A 20,112-nucleotide genomic window follows, 5' to 3' on the forward strand; every position below is an offset into this window, starting at 1 on the left:
GTTTACACCATAATGTGTCTCATAATGCACTGATTACACAATAATGTGTCTCATAACGCACTGTTTACACAATAATGTGTCTCATAACGCACTGTTTACAAAATAATGTGTCTCATAATGCACTGTTTACACAATAATGTGTCTCATAACGCACTGTTTACACCATAATGTGTCTCATAACGCACTGTTTACACAATAATGTGTCTCATAACGCACTGTTTACACCATAATGTGTCTCATAATGCACTGTTTACACCATAATGTGTCTCATAATGCACTGTTTACACCATACTGTGTCTCATAATGCACTGTTTACACCATAATGTGTCTCATAATGCACTGTTTACACCATAATGTGTCTCATAACGCACTGTTTACACCATAATGTGTCTCATAACGCACTGTTTACACCATAATGTGTCTCATAATGCACTGTTTACACCATAATGTGTCTCATAACGCACTGTTTACACAATAATGTGTCTCATAACGCACTGTTTACACCATAATGTGTCTCATAACGCACTGTTTACACCATAATGTGTCTCATAACGCACTGTTTACACCATAATGTGTCTCATAACGCACTGTTTACACAATAATGTGTCTCATAACGCACTGTTTACACAATAATGTGTCTCATAACGCACTGTTTACAAAATAATGTGTCTCATAATGCACTGTTTACACAATAATGTGTCTCATAATGCACTGTTTACACCATAATGTGTCTCATAATGCACTGATTACACAATAATGTGTCTCATAACGCACTGATTACACAATAATGTGTCTCATAACGCACTGTTTACACAATAATGTGTCTCATAACGCACTGTTTACAAAATAATGTGTCTCATAATGCACTGTTTACACAATAATGTGTCTCATAGCGCACTGTTTACACCATAATGTGTCTCATAACACACTGTTTACACAATAATGTATCTCATAACGCACTGTTTACACCATAATGTGTCTCATAACGCACTGTTTACACCATAATGTGTCTCATAACGCACTGTTTACACCATAATGTGTCTCATAATGCACTGATTACACACACATTCGATGAGGGGAAGGGAAACATCTGGTCTGTAGTTCAGTACAGACAGAAGAACTACAACCTCATGTCACGCAATGGGACTTCACCTGAAACGGCTTCACGCGGGACATGAACACCGGCCTCCTGGGTGGAAGTCCTGTGTTAGCACGACGAAAACACACACACACACACACACACACACACACACACACACACACACACACACACACACACACACACACACACACACACACACACACACACACACACACACACACACACACACACACACACACACACACACACACACACACACACACACACAACAACACACCTGTACAATGACAGACGGGGATTGGATGAGTTATAGGTTGATGTGTATGGCTCTGCTCAGGCGCACCTTGCCCTGCTCATCATCGTCAGGCTCCTCCCCCTTCCCTCCCCCCCCTCCCCCTCCTGTCTGAGCCACGCAAAGCAGCGGCTCGGTCACATCTCTCCACACACGGCACAGGCTCCTCTGCGCGAGCCGGAGACGGGAGTCGAGCCGCCCGCTTTGAATAAACCAGGACTCCGTCCCCCCCTCCCCCACCTCCTCCTCCTCCCCCACCTCCACCTCCTCCCCCACCATGCTCACGCTGTCTCCTCTCATGTGACTCGGGGATGAGAGTGGCGGAGCGGAGCTACGGACGCGTCTCCTCTTTGTGGACCGACAGTGCGCCACAGTGCGCTCCGTGGGTCGGCAGCATCGTCTCCAGCGGCAGCCACCTCCTCTTCCTCCTCATCCTCCTCTTCATCCTGCTACCCCGCCGCGCCTGAGATCAAACCCGAACCCCCGGGAGGAGGCGCGCGCCCGGACCCTCGCCGAGACCCGGTGCGAGGTAACCAGATTGTATTTCTTCTATACTTTGTGTGTGAAATACAGCGACACACACACAGACACACATACACAGACACACAGACACACACACACACACATACGCGCGCGCAACACTCGGCTCTCCATGCGTCTTGACAACAACAAAAAGGCTTGAATTCACGGGAGATGAATTGGTGAATTATTGAGCGGTGGTCACATCGCTCTCCCGCGTGTGGCCGCGCGCTCATCGGCTCCGCAGCGCGAGCTGACTTCGTCTCTTTCCTCCCCGCACATCGCAGTTAAATCCTCCTTATACAATATTGATCCCACTAATTAAAACGCTACATCCGACGAATTGAATTGGACGGAAGCTCGTGTGTGTGTGTGTGTGTGTGTGTGTGTGTGTGTGTGTGTGTGTGTGTGTGTGTGTGTGTGTGTGTGTGTGTGTGTGTGTGTGTGTGTGTGTGTGTGTGGAGCTCCGAGGAGCGCCGACTGCACCACATCATATATGCATATCTATATGTATATAAATATGTGAAATCAACTCGAATTCAAAGGTCGGGCTGAAGTTGTGGTGTTTAAATTAAATAAGTAAAGACAGCTGCGTGTGTAACGTGCTGCTCCTGCTCTTGATGACGCGCCGCCCTCCACAGCGCCTCCTCAGCACCTCCTCCCGTATCCGTATCAGCTGTGCACCAGCAGCACGCGGCGCACCTTTAGTTATCAGCTGCCATGTTGGTGCCCTCAGCATCCCTCCTTCATGATGCCCCCCCTGAGATGGGAAAGGGCACCCACTGGGCGAGCTTGCGAAGTTGAATGTGTATTTTATATATATTTATTTGGGTGGTGTGTGTGTGTGTGTGTGTGGGGGGGGGGGTCACCATCGGAACTTTTTTTTTTAGCAATTAAATATAATTAAATATCTCTCTTGTTCTGCCTGTTTCGTGATAAACATGCCTAAAAGGGACTAATATGTCTATACTGAAATAATATCGGCATTATAATTATTATAACTATGATGATTATGGCGCTGGTTATGAGCACGTGGGTGTCGGCGCGCGTGAGCTGCTGCGGCGTTGAACTCATAAATCTAACGTGAACAAAAACAAATCTCACTGATTGACCTACAATTGGAAAGAGATATCTTTTGGGTTTTATTATTTATTTTATTTCTAAGTACTTTGTACATCTTTGAGGCACATTTTTAATTTGTGATATTGGGCTATACAAAATAAATTTAATTTAATTTAATTTAATAACATTTGGAATGAAAACCTGTTTTAGTCCAATAATAATTTACAAGACATCAACTGTGTTGAACATGTAAGATCTGCTCAAACATGAATAAAGTGTAAACACAGACTCGTCCTATTGAGGAATGCAAGCAGAGGTCAAAGGTCACCGCGAAAGAAAAGAGAGAGGGGGGGGGGTCGCCCTCGTTATTTTCACACCCGACTCGTGGACATGAAGCCGGGGTGCTCCTTCGTCCTGGAGCATCCGGCTTCAGACAAAGAGATGAAGAGTTCAGAGAACTCCAGAAAACACACGACGTCACGAGCGGGTCGCCGAGGTGGAGGCGCACAGCATCGGGAGAGTCTCATGTGGGAAGGATATGGAAAGAGGAGGAGGAGGAGGAGGAGGAGGAGGAGGAGGGGGAGGAGGAGGGGGAGGAGGAGGAGGAAGGGGAAGACGGAGGAGGAGGAGGAGGGGGAGGAGGAGGAAGAGGAGGAGGGGGAGGAGTGGGGCGGTTTCTTTTGTTCAATACCCCGATATTATGTTTTGCTGATGGAGTTCATCCAGTTGGCTCCTCTCGAGCGGCGAGTGTGTGTGTGTGTGTGCGTGTGTGTGGGGGGGGGGGGGTGAGGGAGGGGGGGGTGAGGGGGATGGAGGAGAAGAACGAACAGGAGCGACAGGAAACAACGACGAGGGAGAATCAAAGGGTGGAAACTCTGAGCCGAGGCATTCAGGGACATTTGTTAAAATGCAAATGATTGTAGTCAAATGTCTGTTTCTGGATACAAGAGTTCCCTGAAGGAGGCTCAGGCCTCCTCTCCTCTCTCCTCTCCTCTCTCCTCTCCTCTCTCCTTTAGTCCAGTGACATCTCACTTTACTTTAATATATTTATTTTTGCCCAAAACCGTCGATATCCAACATTTCAATGAATGAAAGGATGAATCTCAGTGACGCTTCGTCTCCATGATCTCTGATTAATGCATTCATATATATTTTAGGGCTGTGAAACGATTAACATTTTTAATCAGGTTAATCACAGGTTTCTGTGGATTAATCCTGATTAATCACATATATACATTTACAGGGCTCTCAAGACAGGCAAGAGCTCCGAGAAGAGTTGTTGACAGGGGGGGGGGGCTAGTGACTTTTCTTTGCTCCGTCCCGATGCGCGCAGACACTTGAGAGCCCTGCATTTATACACAGGGGAGGGGGTGGGGGGGTGCAAGTGACTTTTTTTTCGTCCCGATGTGCGCGCACACGCCGGCATCCGAGCTCTGCGGCGCGAGACGGAGATCGGAGTCGTGTTAACGCGACACTAGTGACAGAATGACACGCTGCTGGAGAGACGACCAACAACAGACGGATTGGAAGCTCATTCTGCGCATGCGTTAAATGCGTTAAAAAAACAAAACTAATTAATCCTGTAATTTAATTAACTGAGTTAACGCGTTATTTTTCACAGCACTAATATATTTATATTCATATTCATGTTCATATGTTGATCCGCCTGCGGGGTAAACTAAAGATGATGTCATGTGGCCTCCACAGTGACTGAGCGTCTGGTCATGTGACCACAGCCACGAGAGAAGAGAAAGAGGAGAGTTTATGGAGCGGATATTAGAATTAAATAATAAATAATGTGAAGGTAGAGCTCGACGGATATGTTGAATGTTGAGACAGGACGACCTGGTGGCCTCTTGACCCCCCTGACCCTCTTGGCCCTCCTGACCCTCTTGACCCCCCTGACCCCCCTGACCCTCCTGACCCTGCTGAGCCTCTCTATGTGTCACAGCTTCCACCTGCCACCGTCAACCCATCATATTTATATTCAACTCTCGTTTGATGAGAAATAAATATTTAATCCACAGACGAGGATTTTGTGTCCGATTTGTCAAAAGCCAGAAAATATTCCTGCCGCTCTCGTGGCGCTCGAAAGAAAAAAGGAAAATCTGCGATTTGGCTATTTTATAGCTCACTAAACCTGAGACCTGTTGGCCTCCTGCTGGCTTCACCTCCTGCTGTCTGCACCTCCTCCTGGCTTCACCTCCTCCTGTCTGCACCTCCTGCTGTCTGCACCTCCTCCTGTCTGCACCTCCTGCTGTCTGCACCTCCTGCTGTCTGCACCTCCTCCTGTCTGCACCTCCTGCTGGCTTCACCTCCTGCTGTCTGCACCTCCTCCTGGCTTCACCTCCTCCTGTCGGCCTCCCCCTATAGGCCTCCTCCTGTCTGCACCTCCTCCAGGCTTCACCTCCTCCTGCCCCCCCCCCCTTCCTGTTTGTTTGTCCCCGGGTCTCCTAACCCTGTTAAAGCCAAGGAGGCGAGCTCTAACTCCCCCGAGTCGACGGAGATGCTTGGAGCCCCTCCCCCACCCGCCCAACAGAACCCCCAGCCCTCCCTTCTTTCTTGTCCCGATGTGAAGATCGCGGCGCTGCCGGACCTCCCCCCCCCCCCGCGCCCCGCTCCATGCATAATAGATGCGTTCCGTGACGACGGCTCACAGAACCAGGCTAATGCCCGAGTTACATAATTCGTGAGTGGCGTGCGGCGGCGGCGGCAGCGGGCGGCGGCGGGTGGCGGCGGGCGGCGGTGGTGACCCGCGGCGCAGAGAGCGCCTCGGTCCAGATGCTGCACACTCCGGTACCACCAGTACCACCGGGAGCACCGGGATGGAAGAGAGCATCGGCGGGCAGACGCTCGGGAGCGTGAGCATCATCAGCCGTTCGGGAATAATCGGGAGGAGGAGGATGAGGAGGAGGAGGAGGAGGAGGAGACAGCGGAGGGCGGGGAGACCTTCTCCTCCTGGCTCCTCCTCCTCCTCCTGGCTCCTCCTCCCTCCTCCTGGCTCCTCCTGTGAGGAGAACAGCGCATCATCTGATTCATAGCCTGTGTGTCCTTCAGATAAAGACCTCTACGACCTTTACGACCTTACAACCTCTACGACCTCTACGACCTCTACGACCTTGACGACCTCTGTGACCTTCAGCCCCGTTAAGCTCTCAACACAAAGAAGCATTTTGTTCGAGCAGAAAACTGATTCGCAAAAAGGTCCCAGAGGTCTTCCACCAATAGATACGGAGGTAACACACACACACACACACACACACACACACACACACACACACACACACACACACACACACACACACACACACACACACACACACACACACACAGCGGTCTGACCATGTTAATGATGTCTCAGCTGTCAAAGGCTTAGCAGCGTCTCTGGAGGCGAGGAGCTGTCCGTGGTGCTGAAAGAGACCCTTCATCGCAGACCAGCCTCCCCCTCTCTCTCTGTTTCTCTCTCTCTCTCTCTTTTCTTTATTCTCTATCTCAGGGGAGAACTGCTTACATGAAACTAGAACATTGAACAGTGAGATATGCTATCGCAGTCTTAGATGTTCCCCTCTTTGTTCTTCGTGAGTGTGTGTGTGTGTGTGTGTGTGTGTGTGTGGGGTACAGAGTCCATACTGTCATTGTTACTGAACTACACATGTGGTAGAAGTTGTGATATTCGAAATTAAAACGTCACTCAGACGGAAGGATTGTACGCCAGGGCGCTTGTAGGATTCAAAGTAGGGGGGCTAAGCCCCAAGGAGGGGGGGGGGGGGCGTCGTCTCATGGCATGTAGCCCCCGGATATCCATTGTCTCACATCCATTGTTTCACATCCATTGTTTCACATCCATTGTTTCTGACAGTTCATGGATCGGTTCACTCAGAATGTTTCTCTGTAGTTTTGGACTCTGAGGTGAAGATGAACTCAGAGTCAAATTCACCATTCAATGGAAATATATATTATTATATATATTAATGCAAAGAATAGAGTCTGGCTAACACTGAGACATGTTTCACACGTTAAGAAGAGTCGCCAACATACATGTAATATATACAAAACCACTTGTAAAACAAAGAACTACACATACTTTATACATATTAGACAGCTGTACTTGGTCGCGTGTCGTACTGAACTTTAGATTTGATAAAAACATGATTATTTCGTTTTTGGAGTCATAAACCCGGCAGATACATTCATGCATAGTATTTCCCCAGTATGAATTCCTGCAGCCACAAATATTTCACTGGACTCCTCCCCCTCGGTGTCTTCAATAATATTCACATGGCATAATAATAATAATTTAGACTTCTATAGCGCTTTTCTAGTACACAAAGACACATAAAAGAATTATATATATATATATACTGTATATATATATAAATATATATGTATATACATATATCTATATATATTTAAATATATATGTATATACATATATCTATACATATATATATATAAATATATGTAGAAATATATGTATAAATATATGTATTTATATAGAAATAAATATATATATCTAATAATAGATATATATATATATTTATATATAATTTTTTATATATATATTAACTTTTATATATATAAATAAATATATATGTATATATATATATATAATTCTTTTATTTGTCCAAGAAAAGCACTATAGAAGTCTAAATTATTATTATTATTATGCCATGTGAATATTCTATGTATCTATGAATATATATATATATATATACATATATATGTATATATATACATGTGAAGGTGCGTTCAGGTGTTCTGGGTTCTGCTTGTCGATTACCAGATGAAATAATGAAGCTCTCGTCTCGTGGAGCTGAAACAACGAGTTGATTAATTTTAAATCATCGTCGAGCAGAAATGGCAAAAGTTCACCGAGACATGAAATATGTATTTCCTGTTTGTGTGTTTGTACTTTTCAGTAAACGAGGGAATTCAACGCGCTTTAAATAAAACATCAAAAGAAAGACATCACATTAAATCCATCGAGTCACCGCGGTGACGGCGCCGAGAGGACGGGACATAAACACCGGAACAATGAGAAGAACACGACGGTAAAAGACGTCATAAGACGTGATGGTATGAAGAAGTGAGGCTCATGAAGCAACATAAATACATGTTCATGAGGTCATGGGATTGGGCTTCAACACTTTTATTTTTACACTATTCTCTCACAGTTGATTGAATATTACATAAGTAATAAACTCTTATTATATCCACTAAATATACTCTTCCTTCATTGTTGCTGAGACAATTATGGCGTTTATTAAATGATGCAATCAAAGACTTTCTGGGAAAAGTAAGTTCTTCATTTTCACTCTCAGTTTATTTTTCACTTGCTGGTTGATTTAGACGTTTCTTTGGGCTATTTTACACGTTTTCTTTCAGACTAGTGGAAAGAAAACTCACATTGTTACTACTCTGTCTATTTGGGTCCATAACATGATCTGTGCTATATATAAAAGTCTTAATAGAAGTTATTAATAATAATCAATATAGCGCTTTTTAAGGTACTCAAAGACACTTTACATGTTATATTCATACACACGGCTGCAGGGAGCATCAGGGTTTAGTGCCTTGCTCAAGGACACATCGACTAGGGCGAGGATTGAACCTCCAACCCCCTGATTGGAAGACGGACCCACTAACCACCGACCCACAATCAACCCAAATATTACTACCCGGCACACGGAACCATCACCGCCTCCCCGGGCGGAGTTAAATACCCGGGAGCGACTCGTTTGATGTCCGGTGAGTCTCCCATGAGCCCGGGATAAGGCGCCGCGTCGCTCGTCGGGGTCGACAGGCGACCGTTTTATTAAAAGATGCATAATTAATCCGTTGGGATTCATTAACGGAGACTCGTCTTCGTTACCCCCCCCCCGCCTCATTTGCTTTGCGAAGCCTCGACGATGCAGAGCTGCTCTTCTCTTTGTGTGTGTGTGTGTGTGTCGAGCACACCGTTTTCAATCCACGAAGGATTAGAGGTTAATCTGCAATTTAAAGCTAATCTTCGGTAAATGCCCCGAAAAAAAGAAGCTGGGCAAAAAACACAAAAACATCCTCCATCTGAAAGAAGTGAGAGACGGTGAATCCAGACTCTAGGGGTTGATTGGGTGTGTGTGTTTGTGTGTGTGTGGGGGGGGGGGGGAGGGGGGGCTTCAGGACTAAATGCCTCCGTCTGCTTCGCGTTCGTTCTCATCGACTCCGACGTCTCGTCTTTGCTTCTTTGTTTCTCGAGCTGAGATAATTATGGATGTTTTTTGTCTTCATTTTATTTTATTGATGCAATCAAAGAGACGATCCGGGGAAGAAAGTTATTAATGATCTCTCTTTTTGAGGACGAGAGTTGGTTTCGTGCTCCGAGTTCTACTGGACTATCTTCTTTAAAATATTTTCTTTAATATATTTTCTTTAATATATGTTCTTTAATATATGTTCTTTAATATATTTTCTTTAATATATTTTCTTTAATACATTTTTAAAATAAATTTTCATAAAATAATTTTCTTTAATACATTTTCTTAAATATATTTTCTTTAATATATTTTCTTTAATATATGTTCTTTAATATATTTTCATTAATATATTTTCATAAATATATTTTCTTTAATATATTTTCTTTAATATATTTTCTTTAATACATATCCTTTAATATATTTTCTTTAATATATTTTCTTTAATATATGTTCTTTAATATATTTTCTTTAATATATTTTTTAAATAAATTTTCTTTAAATAATTTTCTTTAATATCTTTTCATTAATATATTTGATTTAATATATATAAAAGTCTTAATGGAAGTTACATTGTGATAATAATAATAATAACCAATATAGTGCTTTTTAAGGTACTCAAAGACACTTTACATGTATACACATGGCTACAGGGAGCATCAGGGTTAGGTGTCTTGCTCAAGGACACATCAACTAGGGCGCGGATTGAACCGCCAACCCCCTGATTGGAAGACGGACCTGCTAACTTCTGACCCACAGTCGCCCCAAATATTATTATTATTACTCCAAGGCTGAAAGAAATATCAGTTTATCAAATCCTAAAATCCTAAAATTCTAGTCCCCAGCAGTGCCCACCCTGAGGGGAGGACACCCCCACCTTGAGGGGAGGACACCCCCGTCCTCACTTGGTCTGGTCCAACATGTCTGCCAAGAGGCTTTAACATCACTCCTCACACCTCGTTCACATTTATCACGATGCCAGAAGAAAACAGGATCCAATGGTTATAAAAGTTTGGGCAATAAAAGTCAAGTTTGTAGACGGTAATATAATTATATTATAATCCATAATCTTACATCTCATAATATCCTGAACCGTATAAGAGTCTCGTGGGCTGGAATTTACAATAATGGGAAACAGAATCATCTCAGCTTAAAGTCTGAGGCCGTTACCCCCCCCCCCCCCCCCCCCCCGAGAAAATCAATAACCTGGACTCATTTCACAAAAGACTCCGGCTGGTCTAGACACACACACACACACACACACAAACACATGCACACACACGCACCTACACACGCACTTACACACACACGCACACACACACACACACGCACACACGCACTTACACACACACGCACACACACACACACAAGCACACACAAGCACACAAACACACAAACACACACACACACACACACACACACACATACACACACAAACACACGCACACACACGCACCTACACACGCATGCACACACACACATGCACACACACACAAGCACACAAACACACAAACACACACACACACATACACACACACACAAACACACAAACACACACACACACACACAACAAGCCTCATAAAGGGTCTTTTTTTTAAAGCGTCTTTTTCACTCAGCGGAAACAAACCGAGGCAGGTGTGTGTGTGTGTGTGTGTGTGTGTGTGTGTGTGTGTGTGTGTGTGTGTGTGTGTTTTCTCCGCGACAACGCAGCTGTGCCAACGAAGCATGCTGCAGATGCCCTTTTATGGATTATCGATATCCCCTGCCGGGCCCTCGATGCCGGGTCCACAAACTTCTCTGATTAAGAATTCGTCCTCGGCAAAATCCAGCAGCCGTAAAACGAGCCGCGGCTGCAGAACGCCGCGCCGATAAAAAGAGTTATTGGGCCCGCGACCTCCTTCTGCCTCTTATCTCCCATAAACACTTTGGTTTGGTTTTACAGGACGAGCAATGAGCAATACGGGGGGGGGGGGGGGGGGGAACGACTCCGAGGGCGCAGAGAGGAAACTGTGACAGTGAGAAGTCCTCAGGATAAGACGTGAACGTTCATCCATCTTTGGGCTTCACTTCTTTATTTCAAAGCATGACATGTAGAGTGTGTGTGTGTGTGTGTGTGTGTGGAGGGGGGGGGGTAATGCTTCATTAGCTTCACCGGGGCTCCATCGTTAGCCGACTGAAAGTCACCCCGCTCTGAGACGGGATGTTTTTATTCCCTCCGTCTCCTCAACCCGATTCTGTCACGACCTCAGAGCTGCACACACACACACACACACACACACACACGCTGTCATGGAGTCTCTTTAAATGAGACAGAATTTCTCTTTTTTTTTCTTCATGTGCGTTCATTTCAAACGAGGTGGGACTGGAGGTTTTTCGTTGTTGTTTTTTTCTCAGTTGGTGCTGCAGTGATTAAAACCCCTCCTCGGCTGCGCAGGCCGCAGCCGGGGAGAGAGCGGAGCGTAGAGCTCGGCTGCGGCTTAAAGAACAAGAGGAGGAGGCTTAAAGTACCGCGGAGAGAGAGAAGACGCTCGGCCTCCCGGGGAAATGTGGAAACAGAGCCGGAGTTCAGGAGAAGATTCAAAGCCCGGCCGGAACAAGAGGCTTCATTTCCTCTGGAAGGCCGAGGTGAGGCCGCCCGGTGGAGGCGGTGGAGGCGGTGGAGGAGGCGGAGGAGGCGGTGGAGGAGGTAGAGGAGGCGGTGGAGGCGGTGGAGGCGGTGGAGGAGGTGGTGGAGGCGGTGGAGGAGGTGGAGGAGGTGAACACCGTGAGGGTGGAGCTAGTCACACCTCTGGAGGAAGAGAGGCGACGCACGAAGCTGCAGTTATTATCGATAAACACTTCTCTCATTTTCTCAAGTGTTAAACAACGAGGCTGGAACTCAGAGTCGGCTCAGAGGGATCTGATGTGTCCTGGAAGTGCTGCTTACAAAAAAATATATATATATATAATTGCTAGTAAAAATTGATTGGAAACAATTTGGGTAATCGGGTTGTGCAGCTGTCCGTGAAGATGAGCTGATGGTTTGTGTGTCGCATTAATGTGGAGGTATTGGTTGGACCACTAGAACACATTGGAGGAAGTCACCGTGAGCCCTCAGAGCACGAAGAATCATAAGAAAAGGATTGTAAGTCATAAAAGTCAAGTCCTGAAAGGTGAAGCCAATAAGAAAGCGCCTTAAAGTTGCATTCTCTATCCTGACCACCAGGGGACGACTCCTCTGGTTGTATAGAAGTATATGCTTCTATGCTTCTTTAAAAGTTAATACATTTATATGTATTTATATAAATGTATATATATATATATGTTATAATTTTATTTATATGTATATATATATATGTATATATATACATATATATATATGTATATATATTTATAATAAAAGTTAATATATATAAACATATATTTATATATATAAATATATTTATATATGTGTGTGTGTTTGTGTGTGTGTGTCTTCTTTCACGAAGGCTTCGTGCCCTCGGTAGAGCGGGAGAAGTTGGGAGCGCTTGTTTTGATGAAGTCGGCGTTTCGCGATGAAATCCGCGGAGCAATGACTTTACAGAGGATGGGGAGGGGGGGGGTGGGAGGAGACGCCGCGGGAAAACAAAGCTCAGGTGCTTCATCAGGACGAGGATCGTCTGATCGAATTCCTCCTCGCTGACCGTGTTGTTGTTGTTGCTGTTGTTGTTGTTGTTGATGAGTTAGACTGATCGTGATGCGGTCATCGAAATGAGGTCATCGTGATGCGGTCATCGAAATGAGGTCATCGTGATGCGGTCATCGTGATGCGGTCATCGTGATGCGGTCAGCGTGATGCAGTCATCGTGATGAGGTCATCGTGATGAGGTCATCGTGATGCGGTCAGCGTGATGCAGTCATCGTGATGAGGTCAACGTGATGAGGTCATCGTGATGCGGTCAGCGTGATGCGGTCATCGTGATGAGGTCATCGTGATGCGGTCAGCGTGATGCGGTCATCGTGATGAGGTCATCGTGATGAGGTCATCGTGATGCGGTCATCGTGATGCGGTCATCGTAATGAGGTCATCGTGATGCGGTCATCGTAATGAGGTCATCGTGATGAGGTCATCGAAATGAGGTCATCGTGATGCGGTCATCGTGATGAGGTCATCGTGATGCGGTCATCGTGATGAGGTCATCGTAATGAGGTCATCGTGATGCGGTCATCGTAATGAGGTCATCGTGATGAGGTCATCGTGATGCGGTCATCGTGATGAGGTCATCGTAATGAGGTCATCGTGATGAGGTCATCGTAATGAGGTCATCGTGATGAGGTCATCGTGATGAGGTGAGGTAGTGAGGTGTAATGTGGTTCTATGTGAACCACATAGAACCACATGGAACCGCATGGAACCGCATGGAACCACATGGAGCCACATGGAGCCACATGGAAACACATGGAACCACATGGAGCCACATGGAACCACATGGAGCCATATGGAGCCACATGGAACCACATGGAACCACATGGAGCCACATGGAACCACATGGAACCACATGGAGCCATATGGAGCCACATGGAACCACATGGAGCCACATGGAGCCACATGGAACCACATGGAGCCACATGGAGCCACATGGAGCCACATGGAACCACATGGAGCCACATGGAACCACATGGAGCCATATGGAGCCACATGGAGCCACATGGAACCACATGGAGCCATATGGAGCCACATGGAGCCACATGGAACCACATGGAGCCACATGGAGCCACATGGAGCCATATGGAACCACATGGAGCCACATGGAGCCACATGGAACCACATGGAGCCACATGGAGCCACATGGAACCACATGGAGCCACATGGAGCCACATGGAGCCACATGGAACCACATGGAGCCACATGGAGCCACATGGAGCCATATGGAACCACATGGAGCCACATGGAACCACATGGAGCCACATGGAACCACATGGAGCCACATGGAGCCACATGGAACCACATGGAGCCACATGGAACCACATGGAGCATACTACACTTCTCCACCAGGGGGCGCCAGAGGAGCGTGTTCCCCAGCCCGGGCTGCAGCGTGGACTCCTATGACGCGTCCTATGAATCTTGTTGTTGTTGTTTTCTTACGTTTTGACAATGTTTGTCATTTCCGCTCGTCACACATACAAGCCTTTCAAAATAAAAGCCTGCGTCGGGTTTTCATTTGGCTTCAAATAATAAGGAGAAGTGATGTTTTGGTCACGTGACCTGTCCTCAGGGACCACTGCACGGGGGCTGGGGGGGGGGGGTGTTGGGGGGCGATTGGATGCGACAGGAAGCTGGTCGGCCTCCTGGCTGTCAGCTCTCTGCCAGGGAAACGCTGACAGGCGAGCGACCTGTCACAGAGCATCAGCACCGAGGTGCAGCACCGCGGGGGGAGGCCGGTCGGCACCGCGCTGAGGCCGGTCAGAACCGCGCTGAGGCCCGGGGCGGTGGCGGGTCACACGTGGGTCACATGGTGCGTCTGAGCGGGGAGGCGAGGTCACCGTGACGTCTCACCTGTCCTCTGTGATTAGATACGAACAGCTGGAGGAAGACGAGTCTGATCTTCCTCCTGAGACTCATGTTGATGACTTCTTGTTGTTTCATCAGTTTGTAAAGACTCAAGACTCCAGATCAGTGTGATCACGACTTTCCTTTAGAATCACACGACTGTTATTGGACGGTTTCCTCTGAAGAAGCGAGTGAAACGTCTCCGATCTCAACAGAAGAGACTTTGAGTCTGACGGTGAATCAGAAGAGAAGCTTCGTCTCCATGGCGATGAACCCTTTTTATTCTAAAAGCCATTAGCTGTAACAACAAAGGCCATGTGTGTGTGAGTGTGTGTGTGTGTGTGTGTGTGTGTGTGTGTGTGTGTGTGTGTGTGTGTGTGTGTGTGTGTGTGTGTGTGTGTGTGTGTGTGTGTGTGTGTGTGTGTGTGTGTTAGTGTGGGTGAGTAAGTGAGTCTGAGTCTGAGTGTCTGTGTGTGTGTGTTCCCACAGTGTATCTCTGTGTGTGTGTTCCTGTGTGTGTGTGTGTGTGTGTGTGTCTCTGTGTGTGTGTTCCTGTGTGTGTATGTGTGTGTGTTCCTGTGTGTGTGTCTGTGTGTGTGTTCCTGTGTGTTTGTGTCTGTGTGTCCCTCGTTGTGTGTCTCTGTGTTGTGTCTAGCGTTCTCTCAGCAGCTCGTTGACCTCGTGAAGTCGTGTGAAGACTTTTGTTGTTTCATTTCTTCCTATTGACACGTAAAATAAATTCTCCTTCGTTCTTTTATTCTGTGAGACTTTAGAACTTTAGTTGTTGTTGTTTTAAGTCAACGAGTCCTCTGTCCTCTTTCCTCTGTCCTCTGTCCTCTTTCCTCTGTCCTCTGTCCTCTTTCCTCTGTCCTCTGTCCTCTGTCCTCTTTCCTCTGTCCTCTGTCCTCTGTCCTCTTTCCTCTGTCCTCTTTCCTCGTTCCTCTGTCCCTCTGTCCTCGGTCCTCTGTCCTCGTTCCTCTGTCCTCGTTCCTCTGTCCTCGGTCCTCTGTCCTCTGTCCTCTGTCCTCTGTCCTCTGTCTTCGTTCCTCTGTCCTCGTTCCTCTGTCCTCGGTCCTCCTCTGTCCTCGGTCCTCTGTCCTCTGGTCCTCTGGTCCTCGTTCCTCTGTCCTGGTCCTCTGTCCTCTGTCCTCTGTCCTTCTGTCCTCTTCCTCTCTGTCCTCTGTCCAGTGTCTTCTGTCTTCTGTCCAGTGTCCTCTGTCTTCTGTCCTCTGTCCTCTGTCTTCTGTCCTATGTCCTCTGTCTTCTGTCCTCTGTCTTCGTTCCTCTGTCCTCGTTCCTCTGTCCTCTGTCCTCGTTCCTCTGTCTCCTCTGTCCTCTGTCCTCGTTCCTCTGTCCTCGTTCCTCTGTCCTCGGTCCTCTGTCCTCTTTCCTCTGTCCTCTTTCCTTTGTCCTCTGTCTTCTGTCCTCTGTCCTCTGTCCTCGTTCCTCTGTCCTCGTTCCTCTGTCCTCTGTCCTCGTTCCTCTGTCCTCGGTCCTCTGTCCTCTGTCCTCGTTCCTCTGTCCTCTGTCCTCTGTCCTCGTTCCTCTGTCCTCTGTCCTCGTTCCTCTGTCCTCTGTCCTCGTTCCTCTGTCCTCGTTCCTCTGTCCTCTGTCCTCTGTCCTCTGTCCTCTTTCCTCTGTCTTCTGTCCTCTTTCCTCTGTCCTCTGTCTTCTGTCCTCTTTCCTCTGTCCTCTGTCCTCTTTCCTCTGTCCTCTGTCTTCTGTCCTCTGTCCTCTGTCCTCTGTCCTCTTTCCTCTGTCTTCTGTCCTCTGTCCTCTGTCTTCTGTCCTCTTTCCTCTGTCCTCTGTCCTCTGTCTTCTGTCCTCTTTCCTCTGTCCTCTTTTCTCTGTCCTCTTTCCTCTGTCTTCTGTCCTCTTTCCTCTGTCCTCTTTCCTCTGTCTTCTGTCCTCTGTCCTCTGTCCTCTTTCCTCTGTCTTCCTCTGTCCTCTTTTCTCTGTCCTCTGTCCTCTTTCCTCTGTCTTCTGTCCTCTTTCCTTTGTCCTCTGTCCTCTGTCTTCTGTCCTCTGTCCTCTTTCCTCTGTCCTCTTTCCTCTGTCTTCTGTCCTCTTTCCTCTGTCCTCTGTCCTCTGTCTTCTGTCCTCTGTCCTCTTTCCTCTGTCCTCTTTTCTCTGTCCTCTTTCCTCTGTCCTCTGTCCTCTGTCTTCTGTCCTCTTTCCTCTGTCTTCTGTCCTCTGTCTTCTGTCCTCTGTCCTCTTTCCTCTGTCTTCTGTCCTCTTTCCTCTGTCCTCTGTCCTCTTTCCTCTGTCCTCTGTCCTCTGTCCTCTGTCCTCTTTTCGCTGTCCTTTGTCCTATTTCCTCTGTCCTCTGTCTTCTGTCCTCTGTCTTCTGTCCTCTGTCGTCTGTCCTCTGTCCTCTTTTCTCTGTCCTCTTCCCTCTGTCCTCTGTCTTCTGTCCTCTTTCCTCTGTCTTCTGTCCTCTGTCCTCTTTCCTCTGTCCTCTCTCCTCTGTCTTCTGTCCTCTTTCCTCTGTCCTCTTTTCTCTGTCCTTTGTCCTCTGTCCTCTGTCCTCTGTCCTCTGTCTTCTGTCCTCTTTCCTCTGTCCTCTTTCCTCTGTCTTCTGTCCTCTTTCCTCTGTCTTCTGTCCTCTGTCCTCTTTCCTCTGTCCTCTGTCCTCTGTCCTCTGTCCTCTGTCCTCTTTCCTCTGTCCTCTCTCCTCTGTCTTCTGTCCTCTGTCCTGTTTCCTCTTTCCTCTGTCCTCTTTTATCTGTCCTTTGTCCTCTTTCCTCTGTCCTCTTTCCTCTGTCTTCTGTCCTCTGTCTTCTGTCCTCTGTCCTCTGTCCTCTGTCTTCTGTCCTCTCTCCTCTGTCTTCTGTCCTCTGTCCTCTTTCCTCTGTCTTCTGTCTTCTGTCCTCTTTCCTCTGTCCTCTGTCCTCTGTCTTCTGTCCTCTGTCCTCTGTCTTCTGTCCTCTGTCCTCTTTCCTCTGTCCTCTGTCTTCTGTCCTCTGTCCTCTGTCCTCTGTCTTCTGTCCTCTTTCCTCTGTCCTCTGTCTTCTGTCCTCTGTCCTCTGTCCTCTTTCCTCTGTCCTCTGTCCTCTGTCTTCTGTCCTCTTTCCTCTGTCCTCTTTCCTCTGTCTTCTGTCCTCTGTCCTAGTCTCTCCCTAGGAGACGACACACACCGGCCTTGAGACGAGAGATTAAAGTTTACAAGAAGAGACACATGGAGGCTCCCAAGGCTTCAGAATGTGTGTGTGTGTGTGTGTGTGTGTGTGTGTGTGTGTGTCTGTGTGTTTGTGGTGTGTGTGTGTGCATGTGTGCGTGTTTGGTATGTGTGTGAGTGTGTGTCTGTGTGGTGTTTGTGTGTTTGTGTGTGGGTGCATGTGTGATCTGTGTGTGTGTCTGCGTGAGGGTGTGTTAGTGTGTGTTTGTGTGTTTCTGACCCGATAAAGGAAGACAGATATATCTATAAATATATATATATATATATGTATATATATATATATATATATATATATATATATATATATATATATATATATATATATATATTGCCACCAGGGTCCTGAGAGAAGATAGGCTCGTGTTTGATGGATTAATTAATCATATTATTTTTTACCTCACACACATTTTCAGACGAGCTGCTGGGCTAAATGTTTTCTTTCATCCGGAGACGTTACGCTGTCAGAGGAGGGAAGAAGATGAGAAGAGATCCAAAGAAAGGATGAATAGAGATGGAGACTCTTCTCATGTATTTATGTCTGGATGCTTCTCCAGAAAGGGGCGGGGCCACCTCGCAACAACACACATCCATTCTGCTCTCCATGAAACCTGAACGTCTCGCCTCTGTCTCTGTTCCCTAGATGTTCTGCGGCCGCCGGACGGAGTCGCCGGCCGACACCGACTGAGCTCCTGAAGACGGACCCGGTCCGCGGCCGACGCCCTCGCCTCCTTCGCTCGCTCCTCGCCCTCCGTCCCGTTCATCATGGCGTGTTTCCTGGTCTCCGCCTTCCTTCTGGTCCTCCAGACGCACGCCGCCCCGCCCGAGCTCGTCCTGGCGGGATTCGGCGCCCCGGACCTCGATGCCGGACGACCGCTCATCGCCGCGCCGCCGCCGTCGTCTCCGCCCCCGGGGACGAGCAAAAGAGCCCCGCACAGCATCATCATCGGGGTGCGCAAGGGCGGCACGCGGGCGCTGCTGGAGATGCTGGACATCCACCCGGAGGTCGCCGCCGCCGCCACCGAGGTGCACTTCTTCGACTGGGACGAGAACTACGCCAAGGGCTTCGAGTGGTACCGCGACCTGATGCCGTACTCGCACCCGCGGCAGATCACCGTGGAGAAGACGCCGGGCTACTTCACGTCGCCGCTGGCGCCCAAGCGCATCTGCGCCATGAACTCGTCCATCAAGCTGCTGCTGATCCTGCGCGACCCGGCGGAGCGCGTGGTGTCCGACTACACGCAGGTGTACTTCAACCGCCTGGAGAACCGCAAGCCGGTGCAGGCCATCGAGAACCTGCTGGTGCGCAACGGCGCCCTGAACCTGCGCTACAAGGCCATCCAGAGGAGCCTGTACGACGTGCACATGCGCAACTGGCTGCGCTACTTCCCCCTGGAGCAGGTGCACATCGTGGACGGGGACGCGCTGATCCGAGACCCGCTGCCGGAGCTGCAGAAGGTGGAGCGCTTCCTCAACCTGCCCCCAAGGATAGTGTCCTCCAACTTCTACTTCAACCAGACCAAAGGCTTCTTCTGCCTCCGGAGCGGCGGGCGGGAGCGCTGCCTGCACGAGTCCAAGGGCCGGCCGCACCCGGCCGTCAACGGCACCGTCCTGCAGCAGCTGCGCTCCTTCCTGCAGGAGCACAACCGGACCTTCTTCAGGCTGGTGAAGCGCACCTTTGACTGGCAATGAGAGGCCCGGATCGGACTCCAGGAACCCTGACTCTCTAACCCTTACCCTGGCCCTAAGCCTAACTCTCTAACCCCTGACTCTAAGCCTAAACCTGACCCTAAACCCCTAACCCGGATCAGACTCCAGGAACCCCTGGCCCTAAGCCTAACTCTCTAACCCCTGACTCTAAGCCTAAACCTGACCCTAAACCCCTAACCCGGATCAGACTCCAGGAACCCTAACCCGTCTAACCGTAACCCATAACCCTGACCCTCTAACCCCTGACCCTAAGCCTAAGCCCCTAACCCTCACCCCGACCCTGACCCCTTCCTCGTCTTGGATGAGGGCCGACATGAAAGCATTAAGCACTTTACCGATGTGACATCTGGCTGTTCTCCGGTCTCAGAGCGGTCAGCGTCTTTCAGGACGAGGCGGCGGCCGGTAGCCGAGGCTCAGGAACACGGGAAGAACCCCCGAGCTGAAAGTCATTCTGTCTGGAGGAACTAAAACTCATTCACGGAACTTTTCTCTCTCTTGTTTGATATTCTC

General features: G+C 48.1%; 1 protein-coding gene across 1 annotated transcript; it reads left to right on the top strand.

Annotated features, from left to right (window-relative positions):
* Positions 1 to 1,758: 1,758 nt before the first annotated feature.
* On the top strand, positions 1,759 to 19,708 carry hs3st1l1 (heparan sulfate (glucosamine) 3-O-sulfotransferase 1-like1). The gene is made up of 2 exons (XM_056435824.1): positions 1,759 to 1,923; positions 18,536 to 19,708. Exon 2 carries the CDS (start codon positions 18,658 to 18,660, stop codon positions 19,582 to 19,584), a length of 927 nt encoding a protein of 308 aa, XP_056291799.1. The 5' UTR covers positions 1,759 to 1,923; positions 18,536 to 18,657; the 3' UTR covers positions 19,585 to 19,708.
* The last annotated feature ends 404 nt before the right edge of the window (positions 19,709 to 20,112 follow it).

This window comes from Pseudoliparis swirei, chromosome 17 (genome assembly GCF_029220125.1).
Source record: "Pseudoliparis swirei isolate HS2019 ecotype Mariana Trench chromosome 17, NWPU_hadal_v1, whole genome shotgun sequence".
NCBI classification, from domain to species: Eukaryota; Metazoa; Chordata; class Actinopteri; order Perciformes; family Liparidae; genus Pseudoliparis; species Pseudoliparis swirei.

Coding starts and splice junctions, on each gene's coding strand:
- hs3st1l1 (XM_056435824.1), top strand. CDS start 18,658: ATGGCGTGTTTCCTGGTCTCCGCCTTCCTTCTGGTCCTCCAGACGCAC.